Source organism: Lagopus muta, chromosome 25, assembly GCF_023343835.1.
Source record: "Lagopus muta isolate bLagMut1 chromosome 25, bLagMut1 primary, whole genome shotgun sequence".
NCBI classification, from domain to species: Eukaryota; Metazoa; Chordata; class Aves; order Galliformes; family Phasianidae; genus Lagopus; species Lagopus muta.
The window spans coordinates 432,856-448,931 of record NC_064457.1 but is presented as its reverse complement, the minus strand read 5'-3'; the positions used below and the strand labels follow the sequence as shown (position 1 = coordinate 448,931).

At 59.7% G+C, this 16,076-nt stretch overlaps 2 protein-coding genes across 4 annotated transcripts in view; one reads left to right on the top strand and one right to left on the bottom strand.

Moving 5' to 3' along the window:
- The first annotated feature begins 107 nt into the window (after positions 1-107).
- NKIRAS2 (NFKB inhibitor interacting Ras like 2) lies at positions 108-2,257 on the top strand. The gene is made up of 3 exons (XM_048926813.1): positions 108-332; positions 402-643; positions 1,057-2,257. The coding sequence occupies exons 1-3, from the start codon at positions 239-241 to the stop codon at positions 1,294-1,296; spliced, it is 576 nt and encodes a 191-aa protein (XP_048782770.1). The 5' UTR covers positions 108-238; the 3' UTR covers positions 1,297-2,257.
- Positions 2,258-2,697: 440 nt separating this feature from the next.
- ZNF385C (zinc finger protein 385C) overlaps positions 2,698-16,076 on the bottom strand; it is a 52,385-nt gene continuing 39,006 nt past the window's right edge. For 2 of the 3 annotated variants that reach the window (XM_048926799.1, XM_048926801.1), the window contains 7 exons: positions 13,702-13,844; positions 10,352-10,462; positions 8,230-8,389; positions 7,162-7,491; positions 5,875-6,062; positions 5,491-5,604; positions 2,698-4,946 (listed from right to left, as the gene is read on the bottom strand). In XM_048926799.1, coding sequence (XP_048782756.1) covers positions 4,725-4,946; positions 5,491-5,604; positions 5,875-6,062; positions 7,162-7,491; positions 8,230-8,389; positions 10,352-10,462; positions 13,702-13,844 — 1,268 coding nt within the window. In that variant the 3' untranslated portion in view covers positions 2,698-4,724. The remainder of the gene's footprint in view (positions 4,947-5,490; positions 5,605-5,874; positions 6,063-7,161; positions 7,492-8,229; positions 8,390-10,351; positions 10,463-13,701; positions 13,845-16,076) is intronic. The other variant, XM_048926800.1, reaches the window with a different exon arrangement.

Sequence of the window (16,076 nt, the reverse complement as noted above, 5' to 3'; positions counted from 1 at the left end):
CCGGGACGGCGGCGCGGGCTGCTGGGAGCGGGGCGGGGTCGGATGCCGCGAAGTGCCGCGTTCCGCCGCCGGAGGGCGCTGTGGCGCCGCCCCCCTTCCGCCGCCGCGCAGCTGGGGTCCGCGGCGCCACCCGGCCGCCCCGACCCGCGTCCCCCGGCGGAGCCCTGCGCGGTGCCGCCCCGGCGCCGTTCGTTGGGCGGATCCCCTGCGCGCGGCTCCGGAGCGGCGCTCAGGCGGCATGGGGAAGAGCTGCAAGGTGGTGGTGTGCGGGCAGGCCGCGGTGGGCAAAACCGCCATCCTGGAGCAGCTGCTGTACGGAAACCACGTGGTCGGTGCGTGCCGGGCCGGGCGCGGGGCTGCGCGGTTCCGGACACCCCGTCACCCCGCTGTCCGCCCCGCAGGCTCCGAGATGATCGAGACACAGGAGGACATCTACGTGGGCTCCATCGAGACGGACCGCGGCGTGCGCGAGCAGGTCCGCTTCTACGACACGCGGGGGCTGCGGGACGGCCTGGAGCTGCCCAAGCACTGCTTCTCCTGCACCGACGGCTACGTGCTGGTGTACAGCACCGACAGCAAGGAGTCCTTCAAACGGGTGGAGCTCCTCAAGAAGGAGATCGACAAATGCAAGGACAAGAAGGAGGTGAGCGCTGCTGCCGTCCTTTGGCGGGGGGCTGCTGTGCTGGGCGGCTCTTTGCCCTGATTCCGCGGCTGCTGGGCGGAAGGGCCGGCCGTGAAAGTGGAGAACAGCGATCTGCTGCTTCGGTTGCTCCATAAGGGGCTGTTGGTCTTACTGGTGTTGACTGGGATCTCGGCTGCCCAGGTGGGACTTTTCCTGCAGGGCTCTGCAGTGCTGCATGCACTCGGTGGGCCCTTCCAGTTTGCGGCTGGTTTGAAACAAACCCAAGCAGAAGGGTGAAACTGCCCAAAGAAAGGTGTTGTGAAAGGGGGAATTGTGCGTGGGCAGGGCCTGGCACTGAAGGCATTGCCAAAGCAGCACTGCTCAGCTCTGCTTTCATTACCGGCTGGGCTTTTTTCTCCCCTGTTTGTGAACAGGTCACTATTGTGGTTTTGGGCAATAAATGTGACCTGCAGGAGCAGCGCCGGGTGGACCACGACGCAGCCCAGCATTGGGCCAAGGGTGAGAAGGTGAAGCTGTGGGAAGTGTCCGTGGCTGACCGGCGCACGTTGATTGAGCCCTTCATCTACCTGGCCAGTAAGATGACACAGCCACAAAGCAAGTCTGCTTTTCCCCTGAGCCGCAAGAACAAGGGCAGCGGGTCTGTGGATGGCTGAGCCTTGTCTTGCTCTTCGATGCCACCTCCTGTCCCTCACCTCTCTCCTTCCCTTGCGCGTACCTCCTGCCGAGCCTCTTTGGTGCTATGGAGCCTGCAGGAAGCCTGGTTGCATGAGGAGTGGGCTTCCCAGGGCTGGGGATGGTCTTTGAGGAGGAGAGAGGTGACCCATCTCCCTGTACTGACACAAGAGCTGTTTTCACTGCCCAGGCCCTGCCGGTGTTTAAGGCGCTGCAGGAAAGCCAGGATTCACCAAGTGCACCCCTCTGCTCTCAGGGCACAGGCTGACACCTGGGGGCTTCATGCTGCCCCCGAGGAGCCCAGCAGCCTGGGATCAGCTTCACATCTGAGTACAGCCAGGCCATAGGAAAAGATTTCCCCCTCTCAAGAGCTGCTCTCTTGTACTGATCCAACATGAGAAGAACCCATTTGAGGGCTGTGCCTCCCCAGTCTCCTTGTCCGACCCCAGCTGGCCCTGTGGTGCTGCAGCTTTGTGTCAGCAGGTTGCTCCTTACCTGGCCGTGTCTTCTGCACCCCGACATGCAGGAATATTCAGTCCTTGGCCAAGCTGCATGCAGGTGAGCCTCCTGCCCCAGGAAATGCACAGTGTGGAGCAGGGCAAGGTGCTGTTCCTGAGGGCAGGCTCAGCCCCCACATCTCACAGTGCACTGCACACTGCAGTGCTCTTTTGCTGAGGGCAGACCCAGTCCTGACCCAGGAGGTGTGGGGCTGTGCTCGGCCCATGCACACACAGGGGCAGCTCTCACCACCCCACGGTTGTGATGCCTCAGAACCACCATAAGACAAAAGGATGCTGTCCCAGTCCTGCCCAGCAACACTTTGCTCCCTTTGGCAAGTCTGGATCTAGGGAAAAAAAATGATGAGAAAGCCCTGGCTTGTTTATACTTGTTCCTTTTATTTACTGAGTACCACAATAAAGCGATGAGATTCAATTATCAAAATATTTTCCTTTTTTTTTTCCCCAACAGTTATAGTACATCAAAAATATACAATGAACATTACAGGAGGGGTACTGGCCAAGTCCCTAGAGTCTGTTATTCCATTTTTCTGTGTTCTTTTTTGTTGTTTTTTTTCTTTTTTGGAATCAAACTTCACATCACTCCAAGGTTATTTACAGAGGGGCACGTCTTACTGAGCGCTATGGACTATGCCCTACTATCTAGCACAGCATATGCTAAGTCAAAGGCAGAAATGCTTTGGATTGCACGGAGGCAGGGAGGGGTTTGTGGAGGCGAAGGGGATGCGATAGAGGCAGGATGATCTTATGCAGCTCACTGCAGTATTATTGTTATTAGAAGGAATGGCTTTCAAGGGTTAAAGTGCCAAGTGTAGGAGTGTATCAGGACTCCACTGGTGGAGAGGTGACAGGAGCAGCCACTGCTGGCTCCAGCACAGGCTTTTTGAAACGAATTGCAGGGGAAGCAACCCAGTGGTGCCCAGCTGCTCCTGCAGGCTGCAGCACGGCCACCGCTGCAGCCAGAGCTGAGAGGAGGCCTGGAGAAGAGCACAGTGAGGCGGTGGGGGCCTGGGTGGCTGCAGGCTGCTTGGCACTGAGATGCTGTCAGAGCCACATCCTCCTGCTGCCTGTGGGCCCAGCCAGCCCCCGTCCTGTCCTGGGAGATGTGGGGTTGTCTCCTGGTCTGGGCCACACGTGTCCCCCAGGCTGGTGGGCCCCGCTCCATCTCCCTGCTGAGGCCACTGCTGCAGTAGCCTTCTACCCACAGCTGCTCTCTTAAGCAGGCCTCCCCGCCACCTCAGGACCTTGTGGCTACGATCTTTCCATACATGATCCCCCCTCCCTTGGTGCCCTCTCTCCCCGTCCTTCCCTGAGGTAGAGGGAGATGCCCTGAGCAGATAAATCCATACCCACATGCTCGTTTGTACTCTTCTGCACAGAAAACACAGCAGCAGCACTCCATGGTTGAGCACTGCCCATGGTGTGAGCAGAATGCCTTCTGGATGTGGGAGCTGAGCTCTGTGCCAGCGGGACCCAACGGCTGCTCCCTCCATGCAGCGGTCCCTGCTGTCACCCGAGGTTCCCAGCTCTGGGAACAGAAGCATTAGGTGGCAGCAGGTCCCCGTATGCCTCCAAGACCTCATCCTGAGCACTGGTGGTGCACACTGGGCAAAATCCTCCTGAAATCCACGTGTTGCTTATGGCCAAGATGTCAGATATGTGCGCTTGTGCGTGTGGATTCCTAGATGTGCAAAACCACCTCATCCCAAGGGCTGGGCAAGAACACAGCCGCATGCCGGGATGCTGCAGAGGTCTCTGTGCCAGCACCCGGCCTGGGGATGGGAGGGGGCAGCACGGCAGAGGAACCACCTGCACAGAGCTGAGTGTTGCTTTGTGTCCTTTCTGCTCCAAACAACACCCCCAGCCCTACAGACTGAGCACCAAAAATGTAGACAGCAAACAACGAGCCAGCTGCTCCCGTGGGATTGCATAGATCGGGGTGGGTCGTCACTCCGGCATGAGGTCCATTTGGGTTGTGACTTTCCTGCAGGTTTCTATTTACAGCAGCACTGGGAACGCAGAGAGCTGCAGATACAGTTTTCAGACCAGGTCCTCGCTGGGCCTTCTGAGCACAGTGAAAAGAGAGCATCTGAGGGAGGCTGGCAGCGCCTGCTCCTTCCTCCCTGATTGTCTGGGCTGCCAGGACGCCTTCGCTTGGCAGAGTCACAAACTCCTTGGAAGCTCCTAATGGGGATGGGGTGGATGGTGAGCAACGACAGCGCCTTCCTCTGGAGAACCAAAAGTGCTTTGGGGACATTCACGAAGCCTCACAGCATCTCCCCTGAGGTAGGGGCGGGATTGTCCCCCCAGGGGTGGGACTGAGGTGCAGGGCTCAGAGCACAGCGTCCTCTCCTTCCCACCTCAGGGAGCGCAAACCAGATGGGAGCAGAGCCTGTGCCCAAATTCTGTGCTTCTCGGGATGCCTGGGAGAAAGGCTGTGTGCTTTCAGAGGGCAGAGGAGGGAGTCCCAGGCTTTGCCTATTGCTCTCGGAGTGAGGATGTGACCACCATGGCCGATGGCTCTTTGGCGTGGGACAGATGAGACCAGCGGGGACCAGGGCTGCTCCACCCCCGGGGGACCAGCCAGCTCCTCTCCTCTCCTCTCGATCTGGGAACTGGGAGGCAGACAAGAAGCACAGCAAGGTCCTGGTGGCTTCAGCACCATCCTCACCCCACATGGCCCAACTGCTGCGGGGCCAGCATGGGTGGGGGGAGCGGGGGGGGCACGGTGGGGCTGGGCTCCGGCGGAGCGTCGCACACCAACGGGAGCCAGCTGGAAGCAAAGGGGAAGCCTGGGTCGATGCCTACTGCTACGGTTTCCCATCAGCCAGGAGAGCAGTCGGTGCCCCGTGCAGCCCCATGGCACGGCCGATGGACCCCGGCGAGCGGCTCTAATAGGGTGCAAAGACGATGGGGCCCGGCGTGGTGCGGACATGGGCTGGAGGCGTTCGGAATAGGGCTGGTCCGAGGATCGGGGCTTGGAAGAGCGTGGTGGCAGCGGCCGGGCGCAGGGCGAGAGGCCCAGGCATGGCGCACACAGCTGTGGTGAGCGGGCTGGGCAGGAAGCGCGTCGCCAGCGTCTTGGTGAGGTGCTTCTGCAGAGCCAGCTTGGACTGCGGGAGGGAGAGGAGACCTCATGATGGCTGCAACAGCTCAGAGCAGCCCCTGCAGCAGCCCTGCGGTGTCTGCAGCAAACACAGAGCGCAGCCCCAGCACTGGGAGGCCCCAGCCCCACACTCTGCCCCGGCTCCCCCTGCCTGCTGCTCCCCGACTCCTAGGCTGGTATTTCTGCCAGCTCCCCGCCACACCAGGCAGGGAGCCCCAGGTCTCTGCAGATAAACGTTTGGGCTCGGTTCAGCTGAACTATGCCAACCCCAGGCATTCAATCAGCTGCCAAATGTGAGCCAGGTGGAAGGACCCCAAATACCGCAGCTGCTCAGAATGCTGCTGCCAGAGGGCTGAGCTCTCCCTGTGCTTTCCATCACAAGAAGGAAAACCAGAGCCTCCTCTCAGCTCACAATCCTCCCACAATGGGATCCGTGGGGTGCAAGGAACGGAGGCTTTGAGAACAACAGTGTGTCTTATAGCAGGAGATGTGTCATGCAGTTGGGTGTTGCAGGCAGCCAGCAGGTGGGTGATTTGCTGGGAGACAAATACCTTGAGAATACTCACTGCGAGGGCAGCGTTCTTCTGCAGCTTGTTGTAGGGGCTGTACTTGGGCTTGGGTGGCTTCCCGGCCAGCCTGTCTTTGTGCCGCCGGCTGCTCATGTGCTGCAAGAGGACGAGGGCCAAGCGATGGGCACCACGGGCACAGCTGGTGCCCTCTGACCCCCACCAATCCACACAGCAGAGAAAACCCACAGGGTTATGGCGAACACATGCAGATTCCCCTTGGCTTAAGGGAGGGATTTCAAAGGGATGAGTCCCATAAAACCCAGGACTTAAGAGATGCTCCTCTCCCATGGGCTTCGTGCTGACAGATGCTCCCCGAAGCTCTGCGTTTCCCAGGGGAAGCGCACAGCTGAGGCTCAGTGCCATTACCTGTTTGAGTTGGGTCTCGGAGTTCACGTAGATCTCGCACACTTGGCAGTGGAACGCCTTGTTCTGGATGTTGATGCTGCCCTTGTTGCCGATTCTCTTGGCTTTGTGCCCTGCCCGGGCCAGCAGTTTCCCCCGGCCGCGCCGCAGCTGGGCGCTGTGTCCTTCCAGCATGGATTTGTGCTTGGCACCTGGGGACGGAGAGGCGCTCAGCAAACATCAAACCTTCTGTCCCTCTGCAGCAAGACCCCGTCCCAACCCATCCTGGGATGCAGCAGCCCATTCCCAGCCCCTGCCAAGCTCCAGACCACAAATCAGCCGCTTCCAGAGATGCCTCCCCCCAACTCCTTCCACACGTCAGACCTTTGGAGAAATGGCTGCTTTCAGCGCGTCCGGGAGCCGTCGCCATCCCCGAGCATTAGCACAGCACCTGCGCTGCGCCCAAGGTCAGAGCGGTGCCGGCACAGAGCCGGGATTTGCTCAGTGTGGCCCCGGGGGGCAGGGAAGGAGGGCCCCAAATCCCGCACACCTGGGGGCGGCGCGCTGCGTCCGCCCCTTCCCAGCGAGGGCAGGTAATTCAAGCTCCCGCTAATTCCTTCTATTTCTTAAGGCGTTAAGCAAGGAGCCTGAGCTCGGCGCTGCGTGACAGCCGGAGCAGCAGCCTGCGAACATTTTGTTTGTTTGTTCTTCCTCCTCAAATCAGCGCCCGTCTTTGTAACCGGAGCTGACAAAAGCCAAAGGACACGTTTGCAGCTAAGCCCTGCGGCGGGGGCTGCTGGCTCCCAGCTCCCGCTGCGGCGGGGGGGCTCCCCCCATTAGGATCGGGGCTGCTCGGGATGAGTATCGCGTGCAGATGGAGCCGGCGCTGCAGAGACTGCGGCACTGCGGAGCTGGGGGGAGCGGGGGGGCTCTGGGGGCTCGGTCGGGGGAGCCGCGCTGTGGGGCTCATTCACTTCCCCGCGTGGCTCCCAAAAGGCCGCCCAGCCCCGGGCTCCGGGCAGGTCCTGGCACTCCCACTGCTGTCAGGTTAGGGCTGAACTGCAACAGAATACAAAGCGGCCTCCAATTGCTTCAATAAGTCTATCTGAAAAGGTCTTTAATTAAGCTACACGAACAATGAGGGAGCTTCTGATCTTGCTAGAATTCACTTCTTAAGCCGCAGCGTAGGTAAAACACCGCCGCTTATGTTTGCAAGCCACCTTAATTCAACCTTTTTAATGAAAACAACATTCATTAACTCGCAAGGCCGCGTGGCTCTGCGCGGATCCCGCACCCGGGCTCTGCCCTTACCCGTGTTGTGAGCCTCCAGCTGGGACAGCGAGTTGACGGTCACCTTGCACGTGGGGCAGTACAGGTGCTGTTTGCCCTTCCTGCCCTCCTTCTCGCTGTCGGGCGCTGAGCCGCCGCTGCTGCCCGACTCGGCCGTCTGCGCCTCCGCCCCGTGCGCGGCCGAGGAGGTGATGCTGGCGGCGTCGGACGCGGCCTCGGACGGCTCGGAGGGCGGCGGGGAGCCCAGCGGGGCGGCGCTGCCTGGCAGCTCTGCGGGCGGCTGCTCGGAGCCGGGCGGCAGCGCCACGTCGGGGCCGTCGCCGTCCGCCTCCTTGGGGTCGCTGGGGGGGGCTGGCGGGAAGGGAGGGAGAAGGGAGGGAGGAGAAATCAGCCGGGGGCGAAAGCTCTCTTTTCCTGAACGGGGATTTCAGGCAGCAGCCCCGAGCCTGGCCCAGAGGCTCTTCTCTGCTCTGAGCGGGGGGTTCTGCCCCGGTGCTGCATCACAGCTTTTATCTGCAACAGCCCTGAGGGTGTGTGCAGGCACCTGCAGACTCCGCGGTTGGGCAGGGAAGACTTTGTTGCCACAGCCATTGTCTGTGTTTATAAACATCACCCAGAAAGACCAAACACGGGGAAAGCTCCAGAGCACTACAGGGTGGGAGCTGCAAACAGGGGCAGGCCGGATCCCACCCACAGTCCCCAGGCAGGGGCTCAAGGCGCTCCTCCCACAGCGTGCAGTGCTGCAGGTGCACAATTGAGTGCAGCCTCTGCCTAGCATTCCCATCCCAACACCCAGCAGCAAGCAAACACAGAATAACTTGAAACCAAAGCCACACTTCAGCTGCAGATCACTGAGCAGTGCATGGACAAGCCAGCACTGCCCTCTGTCCGCAGCCAGGCTGTGACCCCGAGGTGGAAGCAGGCCTGTGACACATTCACACATCCCCGTCCCTCCTTGCGCTCTGCAGCTGACGGCTGAGGGAAGCTCGGGCACACAGTGCTGCCCCAAGTGCGTTGGGTTCCTGCTGCACCACCAGGAGCAGAAGGTCATCGCACAGCGCTGGGGCTGCGCTGCAGCCCTGCCCATACCTGCACCGCTGGGATCCTCACCACCCTCCAGACTGGGGGTGAAGTCGGCCGTGCTGTCCCTGCCCACAGCCCCCACTGCCTTCTGCTTGCTCTTCATGGCTTCAATGGCTTTCAGCCTCCGGGCGTGCTTGTGGCCTTTGTAGTGGGCTTCTGCCTGGTTCTGTGGGAAAGACAGAGGGGGACACTGCATCGGTGCTGCAGATGGACAGAAAGATGGACAGACGGACAGCTCAGACAGCCCCCAGCACATGGCCGGCTGCGCAGCGCCCAGTGCCACCCACCCCTGGATGTGACACACTTGGCCAGCTGTGGCACAGAGCTTCTTTTCCCCTCTCACACCGCTCTGCACACACGTGCATTCAAGGCATCACTGTGCTAAGCCACCGCTGCACTGCAAGGCCAAGATAAGGATCCCACTCTGATTAAATGCACCGAGCCACTTCTGAAAGAAGCCTTCAGATAAATGCATGGCTCCAGAAACATACAATGCACGGCAAGCTGTAAAAATAAAATTAAAAAACGCATCGGTGGGGAGGACACATCTCCCATTGTAACCCAGCGGGCATCTAACATGCAATTTACATTCACGGGCTCCTTTCTCCCAGAGAACGCTGAATAATGAAGTGCACATCGATGGGTCCACGCCTGCACGGAGCAGATAAAAACATCCACAAAGAGAGGAACCCACACACTGGTGTACTGAGCGGTCACAGACAATGCTGCATTGTCGCCGAAAACAACCGCAGTTGGGCAATTTATGGAAGCTAAATCCAACGTGAATTAAGACACTGCCGCTGAGCAGCACGGATTAATTTGCTCCCGGCGCCCGGGGAGCAGCTTTGCCCACCGCATCCCGAGGGCAGGGAACGGCGGCTGGGAGCCGGGCGGCGCGGGTCCGTGGGAAAGAAAAAAGGCCCATCCAAGCGCACGGGCCGAGCAGAGCCTCATTAGCAAACACAATCGACTTCCATCAGATAACGCGGTTCGGAAGGGGCCGGGCCGCAGCGCAAGTAGGTCAGCATGCAGCGGCCGCACACGGCCGTCACCCCGGGCCGGGGAACCCGAGGGAAGCGCAGCGCAGGAGCGGCCCGGGGCGCGGGGTCAGCGCGAGCAGCGCGGGGGGCTGCGGCGAGCATCGCCATCCCGCACCTGGAACGGCAGAGCTCCTCCCAGCAGAAAGCCGCTCCCCGCGCCGCTCGGTTGCCAGGCAAAATAATTAAGCCGGCAGAAGCTGACTGTGGCTGGAGGAGCAGCTCCCGCAGCGGGGCTCTGCTGAGGCAGCGCAGCCACACGGCGCCCATCTCTCCATCTCTCCGTGTGCAGCAGTGGAACTCGGAGCCAGCTCAGTGCTCCCCGCTGGGTGCAGCACCCATGGGTGCCGTGGGAGCAGCTCTGGCTCGAGCAGATGAACCACAGTCAGAGCCTTCTGCCTCATTCCCAGCCCTGCGCGTGATGGAGCAGCAGCACAGATGAGTAGAACAGCTGACTATGACCTCTCTGAAGCCACTCATTCCTGCAAACCATCCCTCCAAACCATCCCCTTCTCACAGGGATGGGAGCCCTCAGGGTGTCTGGGTGGCCAGGGCAGAGCACAGCACAGCGCCAGCCCAGCAGCGCAAAGCTCAGTCGCCGGATCTGCCCATTAACACACAGAGGGGCTCTGAGCTGCTGCTGTGAACCTCTTCTCCAGGTGCTGCTTGGATCTGAATGAGAATTCCCTTTCCAACTGTTTAATCAGTTCTCACCACAAAAGATCAACTGCGTGCAATTCATTACTGCAGGGATCAATGAACGTTTCCTTCCTTCCCTCTTCAAGGTGGTTGATTTACTTTGAATGAAGGGATTTAGGGAAGAAAAAAAAACCACCCAAACCACCTGTGCAGCAGAGTGCTGGGAGGCCAGCACAGGGAGAGCGCATCCAGCTCCAAGGAGCAGATGGGAACTGCATGAGCTGATGACACAGCTGGAGCACAAACACAGGAGTAAGGCAGCAGGGAGCAGAGCTGCACAAAATGACGGGGAGCAGGAAGACAGAAATGGGAATGGGAGAAGGGAGAGCTGCAGCCGCAGGGACACCGCATGGCAGAGCTGAGGGACAGCAGGCCATCGCAGCCCGACTTACCGCGGAGTTGAAGCGCAGGTGGCAGATGTTGCAGGAGATGAACTGCTTCTTCTTGAGCGGGGCAGGCACGCCAAAGGTGTGGCTGATCACGGCCTTCTGCACCGGGTCCATCTGCAAAGGGAAGCACGGGGTGTTGTGGGCTGGCACCAGGGCTGCAGTGCTGCGCCGCTGTGCTCACCGGGGGCTCCTGGCTTCCAGGAACAGCCTGGGCCCAAGGATCAACCTGTGAGCTCCCTTCACGTTCATGACCTTGTGTGTGCAACCTTATTTCTGGCCTCTCCACGGGGTGCTCTGTATCATCACTTTTCTATGTCTCTTATTGAACCATCCTTCACACCCCACTGAGCTGCAGGGCCCAAACGCCCACTGATGTCTGGCAGAGGGAAGCTGGGTGTGACAGGCTGTCACTGGGTGTCACTCTGCCCGTGCAGAGCCAGTCCCCCGTCCCCACAAGGCACGTTCTGCCTGACACAGTCCCATTACAATGCTACCAACTGCACTGCACCTCAGCAGCCCCTGCAGCCCCAGCACTTTGCAGGACACCTGCATGGGGAACAGCTCCAACGATTGCTGGGAGCGGCGTCTTTCCTCACTGCCATTCAAGGGCAGAGCGGGGGCTGCTGCCAGGGGCTGCCATTGGGCCGATGCGTGCGGGTGCTGACAGCCCCCAGGCAGCCCCCACCATTCCTGTCCCTCCCCAGTGCTCAGCGTCATCCCTCCGCCGAGCCAGCAAACTTGTTCGAGGAGCCATAATTGTTTTAAACAAAATGCATTTATTAAGGGGGGGAAATAAGAATAAGCTCTTTGTTGGAGCGTGGCTATAATCTATAATGCAAGTATTGTTCCACTACCCCGTGGCATAGGAAGATTATCTTATCTGAGTCCTGCTGTCAGTGGAGGCCGGGGTTTGAGGCGATCGTATTTCTCTGCAGAGCTATTTAGTTGCTGAGACAGGTGCATCAGTCTTCGAGGCACATGCCTGGACAACAGAGCCATTATCAAGACCCCAAATTCCATTCCAGAAGTGAGCAGAATGGTGAAGGCGGGTGATTAATGAAGAGCCTCTTTGCTACGAGGTTTTGCTCACTTATCTGGAATATAAATGAAGAGGATTTGGGGTTCAGTGGCGAAGTGGAGCAGTCTGCAGATGGTGAAGATGCTGCTGCACCCGGCAGCCACATTGCAGCCTGCAGCTCCTTCTCTTCCAGGCACAGATGGGAAAAAAGCCCCAACCTGTGCAGCTCTGGGCTGTGGGATGGGGCTGATCAGAGGCCGTTCTGCCCCCTCCCACAGGGATGAGTGCCAGAGAAGTCGGTATTTAGCGAGGAGGGGTCCTTGCTGCTATGTGTCAGCCATTTCCTGTTAATTAACACTAAACTGCAGCCTCTCAGGGAATTTCACTTTCTGTTCTGATGCTTTGGGTAAGGGAACCCCACTGGCGTCAGTACTGGGGGTGATTGCTCTGTCCCACACATTGGAGCACCGCAGCCCCCTCTCCTTGCTGGGCCGCTCAGAGCCCTTCGCTGCTCCTCCCACCTGCCCAGTGCTCAGCACCGATCCAACGTCTGCCTCCGCTCTGCCCCACAGCTCCCTCCAGGCACTGCCGCTCTGTGCCCCCCAGACGCGGCTGCGCAGCTCCGTGGCCTTCCCCGCTCCCCACGAACGACTGCAGGCACCGCATCTCCAAAGGGCATCCGGGGCACCGCACCACAGTGCTGCCCACAGCGCCCTCAGCTCCCCCCGGGAGCCTCTGTCCTTCCCTTCGGACGGAACGCAAACACACCATCAGCTCCTCTCCACTCTGCTATTTCCAACCAGCAGCAGCCCCCCCCCAGGGACCCCGCTGCATCCGGGTGCTGCGCTCCTACCGGCTCCTGCGGGCGCATCCCTGCCCTCAGCTCCGCAGCGCTACCTGGGAGCGCCCGGCTGCCGCACGCAGAGCAGAGATGGGTCGGGCACGGCTTTATAGCCAGCCCTCAGCGACTCAGGTTGCCTTCTTTATCGCTGTGTTCCTACCGGTATAAATAGAGATCTCTGAGCCGAACTTCCTGCCGGCCGCCGAGGTCGGCGCGGGAAGGCGTGGGGACGGAGCGTCGGTTCGGGTTGCGTCTTCTGCTGTCTGCAGGGCGCTGCTGGCTCTGGCGGATTTGCAGCATCGCAAGGGCTGCAAAGTGCCTTTCAAGCATGAAATGTGCCTTCTGCATTGTGCTAGGCTTTTTTTCTTTCTTTCTTTCTTTTTTTTCCTGTTGTTGCTTTAAGAGCTCAGTTTAGAAAGGTTTTGCTCGCTCCAGAGTAAAACATCTGCTGGGTTCATGAGAGCTGTGTGACCCGCTCCAAGAGCGCAGCTCGGCTGCAAACAGCTCCTGCCCTGCGCAGCAGAGGGGTGAGGTTACCCAGCCCTGCTGATCCCAGCAGCACCGGCAGCCCTGGGCTGAGCACGGCGCTCACGCAGCCCGCTGTGACACCGCTGCCCTTCTGCCCCCTCCCCTGCAGCCCCGCGTGGCGCTCAGGGCTCAGCCCCGCACAGCACCGCGGCTCCGGCAGCGGCTCTCCAATTTCTTCGGGTTTTTTTGAGCTCTGCAGAGCACGTGCCAAGATGGGGGCAAGCAAACACTGAGCAAAACGGAGTCTGCTTCAAGTTAAATCCTGACCCCAATGAATGAAAACAAACACAGACAAAGAGCAGCCATGGTAATGGCATCGAAACGCCCTCCCCTCATGTGCGCCTGCCTGTCAGCACGGGGAGAGGCAGGGAAGCCGAGGTTTCAAAACGATTTAGAGGAGCTGGGTGCCTGAGCCCCACTCGGCAGCAGCACAGATCTGGTACTTCATTTCTACGGCCGACTTTGAAGATCTCGGTGATAATTTGCACCTTCGGAGCACGTTTAATCACAGAGCACTGACAGAAGGGCGGTGAGAATCAGTGATCGGTGCAGGGCGGGGGGAAGAAGCAGAAGCTGCAGCCGCACCTCAGCCCTCTGGGACGCACACAGCTGCCCCTGAGCTGCCCCTCCTCCTTTTTTCCCCTTTATTTATTTCAAAACCAAAAACCGCTCTCCACAGCTACTTTATTACTATCGATTCCGGGAGCAAACCCATCCATCTTGGTTTAGACAAACCACCTTCTTAATTTTGCTTTCTAAGAGCAGCAGATGGGGCAGGAACCAGCCGGGGGGGGGTCATTACCGCTGTCCCCTCACCCCACTCTTTGCTCTGGTGGAGGGACAGGCACAAGGCACAGCCGTGCTGCCCTGCAATTAGGCCACAAATCACCCGGCCGAGTTGGAAGAGGGATCTTCAGGAGGTGCAGGGGAGGAACTGCCCCCTCCCCCCCCCCCGCAGGCACTCACCGTGTTGAAGTTGGGGAAGAGGTTGAGCGGGGATGCGCCGTTGAGGCGGAAGGTCAGGAAGTGTTTGATGTCCAGCGGGGAGTGCAGCGGCCGCCCGGGGATCGGCAGCGATGCGAGGAGGGGGCTGCTGTGTCCAGAGGGACCTGGGGGCAGAGGGAGAGCAGCGTCAGCGCGGGGGGGGTACGGCGTGCGTGGAGACGGGGCACGGGGAGCACCTGAGTGCTGCAATAGGGTGGGGGGTTATGGCCCACGCTGTGCACAGGTGTGGGATTCGGGGTGCCCCGGCTCTGCCCCTCCGCTGCTATATTGGGTGGAACCCCCCCGCGCCTCCCCGTGCAGCGCAGCCGCCCCCAGGCTCAGCTCTGCCGGCTGCCTCGCATCTTCCCCCGCACCATTGTGAGCTCCGGCTGCCAGGTAAAAATAGAGCGGGTATTAATAATATTCTGTTTTAAAGAAAACACCATGGGGACGGGGGGGACCTGGGGGGACAGCAGTGCCCAGACAGCAGCTTTCTGTGCGGCCACCCCCAGCCCTGACCCCTTCCTCCCCCCACCGTGGGCTGGGATGGGGCTGAGGAGTGGAGGAGAATCAATACATCAACAAAAGAATAAGACAAAATGAAATACATTAAAAAAGGTTTCACAACGCTGTGATCCATAAAAGCCCATTCGCATCCCACCCAGCCCCACACCTTCTCCCTCCTGCAGCCCATCTCACAGCCTGGGCTGAGGACAAGGCAGAAATTATGGTTTTTATTTTCTTATTTCCTGCTCCTTTTCCGCCCCATCTTTGGGGCTTTGCTCCACTGGGGGTCACAGCTCTGTGCTCAGCCCTCCCACCCTTACAGCAGGGGAAGCAGAAAGCTCTGCTAGGAGGGGATGCATCAGGAGAGGGATGGCAGCGTCCCTCACCCACCACCCCCAGCAGCTCTTGGTGCTCTCTGGTGGGGAGCAGGCTGGCACCGAAATAAAAATCTGAAATTCAAAGTTTGGGTGATTTTCTGAATTTCCGAGCAATGCTTGCAGCCCTGAGGGCAAAAACGACCTCTTTCTGGGAGAGCGCACACGGCCGCTCCTTCATCTGCGCGGAGCAGCCCCTGAGTCAGCCCTGACTGCGGGGGAAATTCACATTTTGCTTCATCAGGCGTGCATTGATCGAGTTAATTCCAGAGTCACCCAGAAGGGAAATCTGTGAAACTGCCACAAATAAATAAATAAAACAGCAGAGGCAACGAGGGAGCAGCAAAAGGCAGCGGGAGCGGCTGAGCGATGCATCATTAACCTTCTGGGCCACGAAGCCGTACTTCTGCCTCACATCCCTGGGGATGCAGAGCCCCACGCTCAGGACCCAACCCCCGAGGCCCCCAGAATACAACACGGCCCCAACTGCGCCGCAGCAGCTGCTCCATGGAGGTGCTCAGAACGCTTGGCTTTGTCAGTGCGCTGTGCGTTGGTTGTGCTGGTCCTAAGATGCACCTGACATGGCATGTAACACTGGGGCCAACAATGGGGAGTGAACCCAGAGCCTCAGCCTCACTGCAGGCAACGGAGCAAGCGGGGTCTGCAGCTCTACCAGCACCAACAGTGCCGGTGCAACCCATGTGCTGGTGACAGTGAGCTCAGCAAAGCCACAGTCCCAAATGGGAGGCTAACACAGGTGGGACGGGGGGAAGGTCAGGAGTGAAAGAGATCGGGAAGCCCCAGAGCCCCCGAGATGGGACCCGTGGGAGGAGCAGGAGGGATCGCAACCTTCCATCCCCAACTGGAGCAGCAGCACCCCAGGGAATGGCAAACAGCTTCAGACTGTGCTGTGCAGCACCTGGTGAGGAGTGGGGCCGTGTGGGAGAGGGCACGAGGCCATGGTGGCAATGGGAGCAATGGCAACACCCAGCAAAGGCAGAGCTGCAGCCGGAGCTGCATTGCTGAAGAAGAGAAAAGAGGAAAGTAATCACAGTACATGGGGACAGAGTCACCGCCAGCTGCAGTCTGCTAAAACCTCAGGGGGTCACAACAGCAGGAGGGCTGCATGCATGGGGCAGGCAGGTGAGCAGCACAGCTACAGCTCCAGGGTGAGCACAGCTCCTGGGCCCGACCCGGGGGCCCGCACAGTGCTGGGGTCACTCCCCCAAGGTCGCAGGGCCGCAGCTCTCACCTTACCTTTGCTGCAGGGCAGATTCCAGCAGCAGCTGTGGGCTGTATTTTTAGGTATTAATTAGACACTCAGTTAAGGGGATTTGCTTCGGTGAGAGCAGCGGGACCTTCGGGTCTGTCTAGGGTGACACGACCTTACCCGAGGGGACGGGCACGGCCGTGGCAGGGGCTGGCAGCCCTGTGCTCAGCCGGCAGCTCCGAGCGGCACCGTCCCCAATGAGCGCC